This window comes from Pleurodeles waltl, chromosome 12, assembly GCF_031143425.1.
Source record: "Pleurodeles waltl isolate 20211129_DDA chromosome 12, aPleWal1.hap1.20221129, whole genome shotgun sequence".
NCBI lineage: Eukaryota > Metazoa > Chordata > Amphibia > Caudata > Salamandridae > Pleurodeles > Pleurodeles waltl.
In genome coordinates, this window is record NC_090451.1 from 57,511,076 (window position 1) to 57,526,446 (window position 15,371).

General features: G+C 45.6%; 1 protein-coding gene across 1 annotated transcript in view; it reads left to right on the top strand.

The window, feature by feature from the left end:
- Positions 1-1,486: 1,486 nt before the first annotated feature.
- Positions 1,487-15,371, top strand: part of CIB3 (calcium and integrin binding family member 3) — a 38,286-nt gene continuing 24,401 nt past the window's right edge. The window contains exons 1-2 of the mRNA XM_069215892.1: positions 1,487-1,537; positions 1,919-1,953. Of these exons, the coding sequence (XP_069071993.1) occupies positions 1,487-1,537; positions 1,919-1,953 (86 nt within the window). The remainder of the gene's footprint in view (positions 1,538-1,918; positions 1,954-15,371) is intronic.

Consider the following 15,371-nt stretch of genomic DNA (forward strand, 5'->3'; position numbering starts at 1 on the left):
CACAACAACATAACATACCATGCCAAAACATATAACAGTCAATAACATAACATATGACCTTGCATAACACAACAATGTAGCATATAACCTTGCATAACACAACAGCATAACATAACATTTAAAATCGCATAACATAACAAATATCCTTGCATAACACAACAACACAACATACCATAACATATAACATTGCATAACATAGCATAACATATGACCTTGCATAACACAGCAACATAACTTACCAGAATATATAACATAACATAACACACCATAACATATAACCTTGCATAACACAACAACTTAACATACCAGAACATATAACATTGCATAACACTATAACGTAACATACCATAACATATAACATTGCATAACATAACACATAACACAACAGTTCTTGCTGCCAATGTGCTGTTTGGGACAGGGCCGAGACCCATTAGCTCAAGGGCGGTCTCCATCTATCTACAGTGCACAGTGAGCTTGAAAAATGATGAGTTTCTCTCTGAAAGATGTAACTCAAGCTCGGTATACCGTATTTGTAGTATCAATATATTGCTTAAATTTGCCAAAAAAGGCGTCGTCACCTTCATAGAATCTTCACGTTTATCTGCAGAAAGATGCAGCGTGGATCTGGCAGTTTCCTAATTTAGTTATTTACAGACTTGTATTGTATTCTTACTGTATTAGAGAATGTGCCCTCCACTAATGTACTTATGAACACAGTTTATCCATTGCTTGCCAATTTACCGGAACGAAGGCTGGGACAATTCTCATATAACCATATGGAGTTCAAACAAGGCGCACGTCTGTGAAGGCCCAGGGAGGTCAGGCCATTTGCCAATGAAAAATCTCGTTTGTGAGCCTTGGTACCTGGAAAGGACAGGAGTATCAAATATCTGCTTCCGAGACGCGCAGGATTCCGACCCCTCAGAAGGACACAATTGACGCATTCTTTGCAGACTTAATCTATTCCAGAGGTATGGGAATGTCCCATCGGCTAGCACTGAGTATCACCCATTTGTGCATCACTGACTGACTGCAATGCATGCACTCGATGTGCTCAACTAAATTTAAATGCATGTCTTCCCATTGCAAAAGGTACATGCAAATCTGAGATATTCTGGTAAAGTTGAGATGTCATTCAGGGAGCGGTCTCCCTCCATCTTCTCCTGCGGGAGGTCAGGTTGGTAAGGAGCTCCTTCACCAGCTGCCCGGTTCACTCTTGTAATATGAGTCTCGGTTGAGCATGCAGTTGGCTGCGCAAGCCCAGCCGCGTATTCCTGCGCCCTTGGCTGTAACTGGATGGGAGGCTTTCTTCGCTCAGACTAAAGATTCGATGAAATGCCCCTATTATGGTTCTGAGCTGGAGGTAGCGGGGGACCGGCCATCCGATCCCCGCCCCATTGTTCAGGTTCTTCATATCTCAGTAGTAGCTGTCCCGTGAAGGCCATCTTCGGAGGAGAAGCATGGGAGTCGGGCCGCTGTCACGAGAATGGGCAACAAGCAGACTATTTTCACCACTCAACAGCTTGATACGTACCAGGTGAGTGTTCGCGACATCAAAACAGAGCAGTAGTTAAAGAGGAGGAAATTTGGAAGGAAGCGTGGTTATTCCAATAGATATTAACGCAAAGTCTCTTCAGTGTTATAGACACAAAGATGGCGCTTTAAGATTTTAAATTTACAAGGAAAATCAATTTGGGATTCTAGGACTGTGGATTAGCACAGTCCTGTGTTTACTATATCAGGAACACACACTTGACTGCAGCATCTGATATTGCATAATTCTGATGCTCTTCTTGAAATAATGCAACGCGCTGCTTTTGTGCAGGCACAAATATTTTGGTAGAAATAAAAAGTATAAGATAAATCTTTGATGGCTTACAAAAAAGTGTAAAACTCACTGCCTGTTTTTTGTCTTCAGGATTGCACTTTCTTCACAAGAAAGGAAATTCTCAGGTGAGTTTAAAAGTGTTTTGTTATCCGCAAAGAAGACATTTTGAGCTCAACGCTGCATGCACCAAATATTCTCTGTAGGAACAGTATTATCTGGAGGCAAAGTGGTTTCCTATTCTGTGAGAAGATGCCAAGTGTGGGGGAGGTAGACTGTCCTTGCAAGCATTCAGTTACAGACATGACCTACACGTGTAATGTCTCAACTGATCTTCATGTCATGCGTTGCACACGCTTTACTCGCGTGCTGGAGATTGCTTCCCAAAGGGCTTCCTCTGCCCTCTTAAGCAGCTTCACTTGTGGCCTTTGAGGCTCTCAAGAAATATATGTCTGAAATAAAGGAAATTAAAAACATCTGATACGTCCACACAACATAGCCTCTCTTACGCAATTTCGGTGGACCACAGTAAAATTGATTGTAGCGTAATTCTGAAATTGACGATAAGCAGATGACAGTGTCAATCACAAAAAATGTGGACATAATTATAATAATCATTATTATCAATAGAAAGTAGGTCAATGCAGAGCTCAAAATGTCCATTTAAGGAGCATCAGGAGTGTAAATGCCAATCAAGGGGGAATTCCATACTTGGGCCCTATTTTATATGTCCTTCACCGCTGGGAAAAAATTGCATATCTACTTAAATGCATTCATGCTGCTAAACCTTGAAAATGGATGTTCCTGTGGGCCACGAATACCTAACATTATAGCAAAACTTGCATTATTTCTGACTCTAGTTATTCAGATGATGTACAGCCCTAATATCAAACCCACAATATCGGTGGGACAGAATATCGAGAGCAAAATATCGACAGATAAATACGGCTAGATTTTATATACCTAACTCCGCATATATGTAACTATGCTGTACATATATCTTCAAGGCACGTGGATGTGGAATTAGGAACAGTAAATCTATACTTCCCTACATGCACTCACCTTTCACTATTTTGTCCCTGGATATTCTGTCCTCAATATCCTTCCATCTCGATATTGCTGGTGTTAATATATTCAGTAATACAACCTTTTCAGGTGAAGGCATCTAATATTGTATTCCTCACTTTTTAGAGTGGTGATTAATATTTTCATTTCTGTGATAGCTTCCTGTTGACAGTTCTCTAAATGATCATTTTTTTATATTTAATTTTATTTATTATTATTTATTTTTATAAAGAAGTGCTTGCCACGTTGGGGCAGTTTAACATAATATTTGCATTTCACTTCATATCTTCAATAAGACATCTCAGTTTCAGAGCCTGGAATTAGCTCTTTTAATCAATGATGGTAATTACACAGGACATGAAACAGAATCCTGTTCTGCATCAGATATTGACATTTGTAATACAGCACATCCACCTTGCCAACCTATTAAAAAAGACAGTTACAAAATAAAGAGCGATCATCATTGGTTTTTGTGCGTGGCGCGGCTGCTGCCCACATGTACGTCTCTTAGTAGTCATAAATTCAATGGATAAGTGCGTTTGTACTTTTAGTTTTCACATATTTTTCTTTATGGCAAATCATTTTTCCCCTGTGAGAAATCATTTCCCCTGCACCCACACTAATTTTCGGTCTGCTGCCTTACATTTTTCACCCAGAAATCAGATTTACTCCAGCCATGAACTGGAGTAAATCTAAGACTTTTTTGGGAAAGAAAATGATTATTGACGCAAGTGTGGTGCCCGGCTCCACCCTTGTAAATGTATGTGTGCTCGCCATCATTCTCACCATGCGCGGACCAGAAACAGCCACCCCTGGTCCCTAGGAGATGCCTGGCTCATTCTACAGTCCCCTAAATCCATTTCAAATGCACATTTCAATGTTGTCACCTGCGACATGTGGATTTGCACTTCTATGTGCTGGCATTGGAGCATCTAGTTATCAGCATGATGTAAGAATAAGAAAATCAGGCCCAGCGAGTAAGGCGATAAAAATATCAAAAAGAAAAAGTCTTCTGTTCAGACTTAGAAGGAAAGAAGCAGTGGAGAGAAAGTGCAAACGATGATATAAGGAGGTAAGGTAACCAGGAGTACAAAAGCACAAAAGGGATAGAATATGGTTAGTCTGTCGAAGCGCAGAGAAGCAATCTTCTCTGGTAAGTCAGTAAAAAATTAAATATTATGGGGGGGTGGGGAGGGGCAAAATAAGGGTGAAGTGATTAGGCAGCAAACAGAAAAATACCAGGACATTTGCTGGTGAGGCTACATCTAAAAAATTTTAATTTATGCAAATCATCTGAAGAATTTTTCAATGACTACATTTCTGAGTTCTACTAAGATGTTTTTTGTTTTCTGATGTACAGTGGGGAGGGTGTTGTGAGGTTTGACGAGTAGCTTTCACAGGACATTGGCCCGTCGAGCTGGAGGTGAAACTGTACCGTAAGAACAGAGGTCGGCTCAACCATTCACCAAACTGTAAAATGTATCTGGGTGTTTAGAATGATCATCAAAACAGTCAAATATTCTCTGCTAAGTTTTAGTAGAATTGGCTTCATCCATATTCACTTTGGACTTCCTGAAACCCAACTGGATTTCACTGTCCAGGACCTTGACAAGTCCAGCTGTAGATTACAAGGAGGAGCTTCAGTAGAGATATTAGAACATGATCTATTGAACCATTTTGGGGGCATTGACTCATCAAAGGACTTGACTCACTTCCAACAGATCCAAATCTCAGAATAGTTTTCTCATTCCAATAATATTCTGCACTTCACCTCTACCACATTTCTTAACAAGGGGGTGTCCAGTGTTCATCAACGGGGGCCAGACCCATGGCGAAGGTTTAGGACAATCCTTGACTGTGTAACTAATTAACATTCAAATATGTTGAATGTAAACTAATTTTGTGTGGATATCCTAGAAACATGGTATGGCTCCAGAACTAGTGGGATAGCGTTGGAAAACCCGGCTTTGAAACGAAAATCCAGGTACGTTACGGACAATATACCGAACAGTGGCAGGCAGTTTGCCCCGACGCCATCATTGTTTGCCTCTTGCTGAGAAAAGACCTAGGGAGTCATTTTGACCCTGGCGGTACGAGACCGCCAGGGCTAAAATGACGGAAGCACCGCCAACAGGCTGGCGGTGCTTCCTGGGGTATTACGACCGCAGCGGAAGCGCCGTGGTCGCACCGCCGGGGCCGGCGGTATTCCGCCACATTTGCCCCAGCGGTGATAATCCGCCTGGGCAGTGCTGCTTGCAGCGCTGCCCAGGAGATTACGAGTCCCCCTCCCGCCAGCCTTTTCCTGGCGGTTTGAACTGCCAGGAATAGGCTGGCGGAAAGGGGAGTCGCGGGGCCCCCTGACAGGGCCCAATGGAGCTTTTCACTGTCTGCATAGCAGACAGTGAAAAGCGCGACGGGTGCAACTGCACCCGTCGCACAGCCGCAACACCGCAGCTCCATTTGGAGCCGGCTCCTGTGTTGCGGCCGAGATCCCCGCTGGGCCGGCGGGCGGAAACCAGGTTTCCGCCCGCTGGCCCAGCGGGGATCTCCAAATGGCCGTGGCGGGAGTGCGGGTGCATTGACGGCCGCCCGGCGGTCCGATCTTGGCGGGCGGCTGAAGCCGCCCGCCAAGGACGTAATGAGGTCCCTAATTTCCTCATTTGTTTTAATTCTGGGGACTATTATGGCAAAGTAATGTTCTCGCAGGCACACTGTTATCCCACTGTTAATTGCTCGGGCCACATTCCAGTCCATTGTTTTTGGTCCACCATGCCATCCTAGACAAAGGCATGCCTTACGCAAATCAGTATTGACCCTGCTCCTCATGGGAACGGCCCACCATAAACTGCCAGGAAAGGCTAAGGCTATTTCAGTCATTCCACCCATCACCTTGTTGCTGTTGACGCTCTAAGTGTAACCGATGTGCCCAAATGTGGGTCCACTGCTCCCACTGTGCATTAGGACTCAGGCTGTACCTCACTGATGAGACCTAAGTAGGCCACAACTGGTCTGGGGTTACTTGTGGTCCCTTCTGGAGGTGTCCTTGCCTGGGAGTTCGGGGAGAACATAGGGGAAGGGGGATGAAGAGGAATGAGCTCCTATTAAACAATAGCCCAACAATGAACTTTCAACCACATCTAACATAACTTCCCAATACGCGGTACGCGGGGTGACCGGGGAGAGATTGATACAGATGTGGGCAGGCATGCAACAGGATACAAATGTCCACTGACACTGGGTGTTGTTAGGAGGGTATTTTTTCTGAATAACTTATGTGATGGAAATGAGATCCATAATGTTCGTTCACGGGCTTAACCGGTCCTACAACTCCCTTATTCTATATACACACTTCTGTTTTTTCACCGACTTCACTGTGTGATCACTTAAGCCCTGAGCGCCCAGGCAATACTAATCAAATCTAATATATATATATATATATATATATATATATATATATATATATATATATATATATGTGTATATATATTTATATATATATGTACATATATATATGTATATGTATATATGTATGTATATATATGCATATGTACATATATATATGTATATGTATATATATATATATATATATATATATGTATATGTATATATATGTATATATATATATATATATATATATATATGGATTATATTCTATGCCTTCACGACATGCTCTTTAGGGACTCGGTTTAATTAGTGATTTCTACTAAATCCCTTGTGTTGTACTTTATTTATTTTAAATTACACCGCAGTGATCTTTTTCTTGTTGCATCCACCGCCACATACTCAGTATTGCTTCTGCCTCTCTTCCTCTCCTCCCCAGGTTACTTCTGCCCCCCCCCCCATTCTTTTGTCCCCCTGTTGCTTTCACCAACCCACTTAAAAAACCCAAAACACATTTGATCGTTTTTGTCTATTTTGTTACCAATCTGGACCAGTAAGTCAAAAAAAAAAAAAGTGGCCTCATCATTTTGTAGGCATGGGCATGCATTGTGTGCACTCCTACAAAAGTTTATTTTTTCATTTTTTAGCTATGCTGCACAGCAGCATCGGGCGTGCTGTAAATACCAAGGGCAAAGCCAAAAGTTCCTAAAAAGGAGACCTCCTCGCTTTGCCAGTGTTTGTTATTGTGCGTGTTCAGGTCTCCACAAGCCCTGAACTTTCTGACTCTGACAAGGGCCATGCGATGACCTGTAGCCGGCTGCATCCAAAGCATATCACTTAGCAGATGCTGAATAGCAAACCCACCTGTAGTTGTCTCTGGAAGGATCGGGTGAGGCTAAGTTCATTTAATTTTCTGCTGGGGGCGCTGGCTGCTTGGGCCAGCAGGCAGAACACAGGATGTGCAACCCAACACCTTCCTCAGGGCCTGCCAAGTTCAAGCCCATGTCATCAGGTGACACTTCTGCCCATGGGAGCTAATGGTGCAATACAGAAACTAGCACATTATTTCCTCAGATCAACTCATCTATTGTATTGTATTGTGTTGTAATAGTATTTATATAGCGCCTACTACCCCTCACGAGGCGTTGAAGCGCTGTGCATTCTTACATAGTTCTCAAACACCTCTTGCAAAGAAACCTTAAAAATTCTTCACATCATTTTGCCGGGCTAGGTGGCTTATGCCAATTCTTCCATAGTGGGGGCAAAAGTACCTCTTAGGTGCTTATTGGCAAAGGCCCTGCCCCCTTCAAGGCCACACCCCCTCCTTGCATTGAGATTTTTGGTAAAGTTGGCAGGTCTGGGGGGAAATGGGCAGAAAAAATGCAGAATAGCCCTACACACAGGGAGAAAGTTCCAGCACGTCTGGCCATTTAGGGGCTGATTACAAGTTTGGCAGTCAGAAAAAACGTGACTGCCAAACTCCCAATGAGGAGACCGCCACAGTGCTGGCAGACTCCCCACTGGCCCCATTATAAGTTTTCCACTGGGCGACCAACAGAAACCAAGGTTTCCGCCAGCCAGCCCAGAGGAAAACTTGCAGCGGCATTGGACTCAGCTCCACATGGAGCCGAGTCCAATGCCGTCGCAAAGAGGGCCCCCTAGCACCCTCGGAATGCGCACTGTCTGCTGTGCAAACGGTGCTGGGGGGGCCCTGGACTGCCCACAAGAGTGTCATGAGCAGTGCAGGGTCCCCCCTTTGGCCCACACCACTTGTTCTCTGCCAGCCTTTTAAGGGGAGTTGAACCGCCATGAACAGGCTGGCTGAGAACATGATTGTAATCAGCACGGCAACGCTGACTTCAGCGCCACCGTGGCTGATTACAACCACGACCGCCGTCACCCCGTTGGGATCAAAGATCCTGGCGGAGACGGCGGTCTTTTGGCGTCTGACCACCAGGCTCGTAATGTTACAGACGGATCACCATAGCCACAGCGGTCTGACCTCACCCGTGAGTCTGGTGGTCTTCGGACCGCCAGACTGGTAATAGGGCCCTTAATCTTTGTTCAGAGAAAACAACACCTGCTTTGGGAGGTTGCTTTTTTCTGAGCACAAAAGTTGCAAAGTTCTTTAAACATGGCACCTGCTCAGCAAACCCTCATTTTGTATAGAGTACCCTCTTGGCAGCAGCTGTCTTTACAGCCCAGAGAAACTACCACATCTCTAAGAAGGGTGGTCGGCGCTCTAGCTTCCAGCTTGGTGGAGGTCATGAACTCCCTGGTGGACCCAAGGACCGTCTGCCACAATCTAAATCATACGAATCTTTAATTTATGGATGCAATGCTGCTTTTTTTTCGGGAAAGTTTGTTTTCAAACCTTTAAATGGATATACTCACACAGTGGTTCCTTTATGAGAAAGTCTACTCCTGTGGCTGGGGTGTACTTGTGCAGGATTGCCCTGGAAATTTGTTACCACTCCAAAGCATTTTTGAAAATGGTTGGGAGACCCTCTGGGACTTGGCAGTGTGGAGGGAATTCACTTGAATCGAGGGCCTGTCTATTCCCAAATTAAAAGGCTGCAGAAAACCCACCAGTATGGGAGGTTTTTCACTATGGTAAATAGAGGATGGGGTGCGTGACGAGGGGGTCGGCCCTTTGGTATAGGGTAAAGCCACGAAAAGTTGCCACTTAGAATCATTAAATGGCTAGTCGAATCTAATTCACGAATAAATTCAGTTCCTAAATGCTGCAGTAACAGTGCAAACTGAGCGTGAAACAGCACCCCCCTCCACACTTTCAGTGGTCTGGCGCAGGAGGGCTCCCAACATTTTAGTTTTTTCCTTGAATAATGGTTTGTTTGGCTTGTGACAAGTATAAAGAAATATTATGTGAACGCGTGATTGGCGTTTTTGAGTGTGGCTCTTGGTAGACTCTAGAAAGGCTTTCAGTGTTTAAGGTAGAGGAGAAATGATAGCTTTGCTGTGGCATCAACCAATCATCTCTGAATGTGGATCTTCAGAGCTCCATGCAAAATGGGATGTTGCCATTTGGGCGCTCCCTCTCCTAGCAAAACAGTTATATTTGGACTGCTTTATTGCAACCTGGTAGTGCCCTTAATATAGTACCAGGCCTGGGACTGATGTAAAGTTTTGATTTTGTTTTTAACTTTAAACCACAAATATCCGTAATTTGTGTGAGTGGCTGAGGCTTATTTTTGTTTTTAAATATCTGTAAATACTGGATTTAGGGCTGGAATAAAGCTGTTTCGTCTTTTACTCAAAACTAGATAAAATGTCCATCAAAAATGAATAGTTGTAGAGTCACAGTTTTCTAGGAAGGAAAAACTGCAGCAGATAATACAGATTTTAATAGGGTGCCCTGTAATGAAATCCTTTAAAAAGGCGGACTAAACATGGTTAGCATATTGCACTGGTGGGGTACTGTCTGATGTCCCAGGTGAAGAGCACGCACAGAAAATATCTGCAAGGGATTATGGGTAAAACTGTGAGGGATGGAGGACTAGAGAAGGTAAGTCTGGTTACATCTTCCCTGTTCCTTTATCCTATATTGTGTGCAGATGGTAGGGGGTGTCCAATATAGGTCCACAGTAAGTGCATCCTGGTCGATCTATGCCAGGTTTTCACGATAGTCACTGACATTGTAATTAAACCCACCTTCTTCTAGTGCAGGTAAAGTAAAGGACAAGCGCCATGTTTGTCATGGAGCATCCCATCCACCAAACTCTGGTTAAGGACCTGGGCCATGTTTATTGAGGCACATTATGTGAGTGGGTTGACCTCTGATGGCAGGAACAAAGAGCCTTTGTAGTCTCACAATCAGTGCTTAATTTGTAAATAAAAACGTACCGGTGCTGAAAGCCCTCCTGTTAAACACGCAGCTGCTGCAATTAAATGTGGGAACATAAAATACTGAGGCAGCGTAATCCTGTAGCCATCTCGGGCCTCTTCAATTCATTTACAGCCACTCCCTGCCCCTTCAGCTCACTCCTGCAGCTTTTTACTTTCTCCCATTGTGATGCTTTTTCGTTTTTCTCTTCCTTCGTCTTTCTTATATGTGTCTTTTGCTAGCAGCAAGGGGGGAGAAGAATAAATGCCCGCCCTCAAAAATAAGTGCCGGTGCTCAGCACCGGAAACAACAAGCACAAATTAAGCACTGCTCACACTTAATTTTCTGGTTTAATATGTGACCTCTGCGGGCCAGCAAAAATCAGGGGCACCATATCAGTGCACCCACCGGTGTCATTGAACAAGTAGTGATGGGTGTTGGTCATTCTGTCTGTGGACAGCCCAGCTGGCCAGATACTAAGGCCCAGATTTAAGACGGCCTAGCGCCTCCTTGTTTTATGACGCTAATGTGGCCCAGCGAGGCCAAAATTGCTGTGCCATATGTACAAAGTGGCGCAATGCGTGCATTGCGCCACTTTGTAACTCCTTGCGCCACATTATGCCTGTGCCAGGCAAAGCAAAAATGGCAGAGTGGAATCTAAGAGATTCCACTGCGTCATTTTAAGCGGCTGTTTTTAACGCCAGCACAGAGCAGGCATTAAAAGGGGGCTTGCCATTATTTATAAGGGGCCCTATGTACTCTGCCGGATTAGCGCCAAACTTTTGGTGCTAATCCTGCACAGTACATCAATAGCGTCATAAATGTTGACGCTATTGCCCCTACCCTGCGCCATGGTGCGCCGTATATTAAATATGGTGCAGACATGGTGGCGGTGGGGGGCGCAAGAATCCACAAGAATCCGGCCCTACGAATCATACTCATGTACTTAATGTTGAGTAGTGTTACCCAGCAGAGGTCTCTCTGCCGCTGTGACTACGGTATTAGCAGTGTGTCTTTATCCTATGACTCACACTCTCTGTCTCATTTCACAAATACTTTTATGCTTTCAATCAGATACAAACCTGGTCACAGGAGACTGTATTTTAAAGTCTCTGTTGCTTTATGATATGTTGATTATGTCCGCGGTAGTGATGTGTACAGAGGGATTGCACTGTTTGTGTTCAAACAGGGTGTCTCCCATGTTCTTTTGTTTGGTTTGTGATTGCACTGTTGAAAATCATTTGTTTCATCTTTGGTTTGTCTGCACGAGGCCGGTGGAGTTTGTGTGAAACATCCTCTCAGCCTTTCATTTACCTGGAGAGCAGGTTGGAGTTTCCCAGCAGTCTTTACAGAGGACTTACCCCTGTGGGTGGTGCTTAATTTGTAAAAATAAAGTCCCAGGGCCCTCGTCAGGAGGCCACTGCAGCCTGCACCACCCATTGCCCTGACATTGCTGCCAATGACAAGACAAACACAACTACTAACATCACACTCCTGCGAGCGTGGTAATTCAGACTATTCCAGGCAAGTAGAGCTATTAAAATGGCTTGGGTGGCAGGTATTAGTAACATTTAATGTATGTTGAATTAATCAACAACTGCTGTGGTGCTTATCTCTAAATTAGACAAACAGCACCACCATGTGGCAGACTGTCATAAGTGCTGGTGTTGGCAATGAAGTGCCGGTGCCGAGCACTGGAAACCATCGGCTCAAATTAAGCACTGCATGGTCATCGTTTTCATTATATTTGTGCTTAAAGAGATTACTTTGAGGTATAACAAGTACATTCAGTGTGATCAGACACAGCACCCAGTAATCAGTCATTAAAAGTTTTCACAAGGGTGAGGAGTCATTTGTCAAACTAAAGTTATGCTAATGTTTTAATGTATACCGTGCCATAGCTATCTTTGTTAAACTATTAACGGAAGGTCTGGACGAACCGGAAGCTCTTGCTTTCCAGAAAAACAGGCACCTGAGATGTGAATTTTGAAAATTTCTGTGTTGTAGACGTTACAGGTAGACTACTCACTGCGAGTTCCTCTATTTCACATAATATCGCCCTTGCACCTGCCTGATAGGAAATCAAAACCTAAGCCCAAGTGGCACTATTCTTCACATTCCTCGAACTGGGTATAAATGTGTCTGCGGTTCTTTCCTCAGGGAGGGCCTATCTACGGCAAAAAATGGAGTACTCTTCTCAGTTTTTTCTTTTATCGCGGCTGCTTTTTAATAAATGCATTTTTGCAGTTATTTCCAAATTCAGAGTCCCTTTATGAATGTGGGGCTATACAGCTCTCACCAGAGTACTCCCTTTTAGCTGACAGGATTCCAAGAAAAATGTCTGAATAATGTCTTTATCTAAATTGTATAGAAAACAAAATGTACAACTTTTCCCACCCACCATCCATGTATATTTTTCCTTCTTTTAACCACTTTTGTCTTTAAGATTGTTTCACACCATAAACTGAATGACATATGTACCCAGGCTGGGCAAAATGCGTCTGAGATTGTTGAACATCTTTTAGAGTTGTTAACTGACAGAGTGACGTTTGATATGCTGCTGCCTCTAGATAATGTCATTGCCATTGGGAGGCTTTGGATGGAATTCCTGAAACTCAGAAGTGGGCCCCTAACTTCTCTGCTTATGTGCAGATCTTGGTAAAGAGCTACATTAGCCTGGGTGCATTATCATTTAGAATATATGGGGCATATTTATGATGCCCCTTATGTCACCTTGTGCCACATATGCCTCATTTTTTTATGCAAATGTGGCATTAAGGTGGCATTCCCCATGTGCCATATTTACAAAGTGCAGGCATTATGCCACTTTGTAAACCCTTGACCCACATTATGCCTGCTCCAGGCATTATGTATGCAAGGAGGGCATTCCCACGTAGAGAGGTGCAGAAAAATGGTGTAGTGAAATTTACTAGATTTCACTGCGCCATTTTTAGAATCATTGTTCACGCCTGCCTAAGGCAGGCATTAAGATGATGCTCCCATTGAAAACAATGGGCCCCCTGTGCTTTGCTGCATTAATGCCATAATTTATGATGCTAATCCAGCAAAGTGCATTAGCGCCATCATATATGATGCTAATGTGGACACGACCGTCATGGTGCGCCATATTGTAAATATGGTGCACACATGGTGGCGTTAGGGGGACGCATTGGGGGGCTAGAAAAGTAGCGCATCATGAATGACGTATCACTTTTCTATAAATATGCCTATATATTTTATCTACCTCATTTACAGGTAAGTGTGTTGCTTTGTTGAAGACCCAAGCAAACACTAACAACCACAAGAAAAACTCATGGTTCACCCCCGACCTCAAGGACTCCAAAAAGGAATGCTGCACCCTCGAGAAGACTTGGCGCCTCAACCGGACCGAGGAGAACATGTCTGCTCTCAAGAACGCCACCCGCCAACACCACCAACTCCTCCGCGCCGCACGAAAATCAGCCTTCCAGAACAGACTAGACAACAACGCCCACAACAGCAAGGAACTATTTGGCATCGTCAAAGAACTCTCCAACCCCGACGCAGAAAACAACTCCATCCCTCCCTCACAGGACCTCTGCGACTCCCTCGCAGCCTTCTTCCACCACAAGATCACCGACATCTACAACAGCTTCACCACAACCAACACAAACCCACCACTGGAACCCACCACCGACAACACCACCATCCTCACCTGGACCCCAACCACCACCGAGGAAACCACCCGCATCATGAACTCCATCCACTCAGGATCTCCAGCCGACCCCTGCCAGCACCACATCTTCAACAAAGCCGACAACATCATCGCACCCCACCTCCGAGACATCATCAACGCGTCCTTCACCACCGCAACCTTCCCGGAGAACTGGAAACACGCCGAACTCAACGCCCTCCTAAAGAAACCAACAGCAGACCCCACCGAACTCAAAAACTTCCGGCCCATCTCGCTCCTACCGTTCCCCGCCAAAGTGATTGAGAAAATCGTCAACGCTCAACTCACCACCGCCCTGGAAACCAACGACTCACTCGACCCCTCACAGTTCGGCTTCAGAGCTAACCACAGCACCAAGACCGCCCTCATCGCAGCCACGGACGACATCAGATCCCTGACCGACAAAGGAGAAACCGTGGCCCTCATACTCCTGGACCTCTCTGCAGCCTTCGACACGGTATGCCACCGTACCCTGATACGTCGCCTCAGCAACGCCGGCATCAGAGGCAAGGCCCTGGAATGGATCATCTCCTTCCTCTCCGGAAGAACTCAGAGAGTCCGCCTCCCCCACTTCAGATTCACAGCTACGGAGATCATCTGCGGCGTCCCCCAAGGATCCTCCCTCAGCCCCACCCTCTTCAACATCTACATGACCCCCCTGGCGAACATCGCACGAAAACACGGACTCGACCTCATATGCTACGCCGACGACACCCAGCTCATCTTATCCCTCACCAACAACCCCACCTCAGCAAGAACCAGACTACACGAAGGCATGAAGGAAGTAGCAAACTGGATGACAGACAGCCGGCTTAAACTGAACACAGAGAAGACGGAGGTCCTCATCCTCGGCCCTACACCCACCGCCTGGGACGACTCCTGGTGGTCTCCCGCCCTAGGCAGCACCCCCAACCCACTGACCACGCACGCAACCTCGGCTTCATCCTGGACTCTTCCCTCTCCATGACCAGACAGGTCAACTCGGTAACCTCAGCATGCTTCAACACCCTCCGCATGCTCCGCAAGATCTTCCGCTGGATCCCCACCGACACCAGGAAGACCGTCACCCACGCCCTCGTCACCAGTCGCTTGGACTATGGGAACACTCTGTACGCCGGCATCACCATCAAGCTGCAGAGGAAACTTCAACGAATTCAAAACGCGGCCGCACGACTCATCCTGAACATACCCCGCCACCACCACATCTCCGGACACCTGAAAAAACTTCACTGGCTCCCAGTCAACAAGAGGATCACCTTCAGACTCTTCACCCACGCACACAAAGCCCTGCACAACCTCGGACCAAAACTCATCAACCACCGCGTCTCCTTCTACACTCCTCCGCGCACCCTACGCTCGACCGGACAAGCCCTGGCAGCCGTACCCCGCATCCGCAAAGCCACCGCCGGAGGCAGATCTTTCTCTTTCCTGGCAGCGAAGACCTGGAACTCTCTTCCCAGCCACCTTTGCGCCATACAGGACCACCTCTCCTTCAGGAGGCAGCTCAAGACCTGGCTCTTCGAGCACTGACCCCCCCTCCCCCC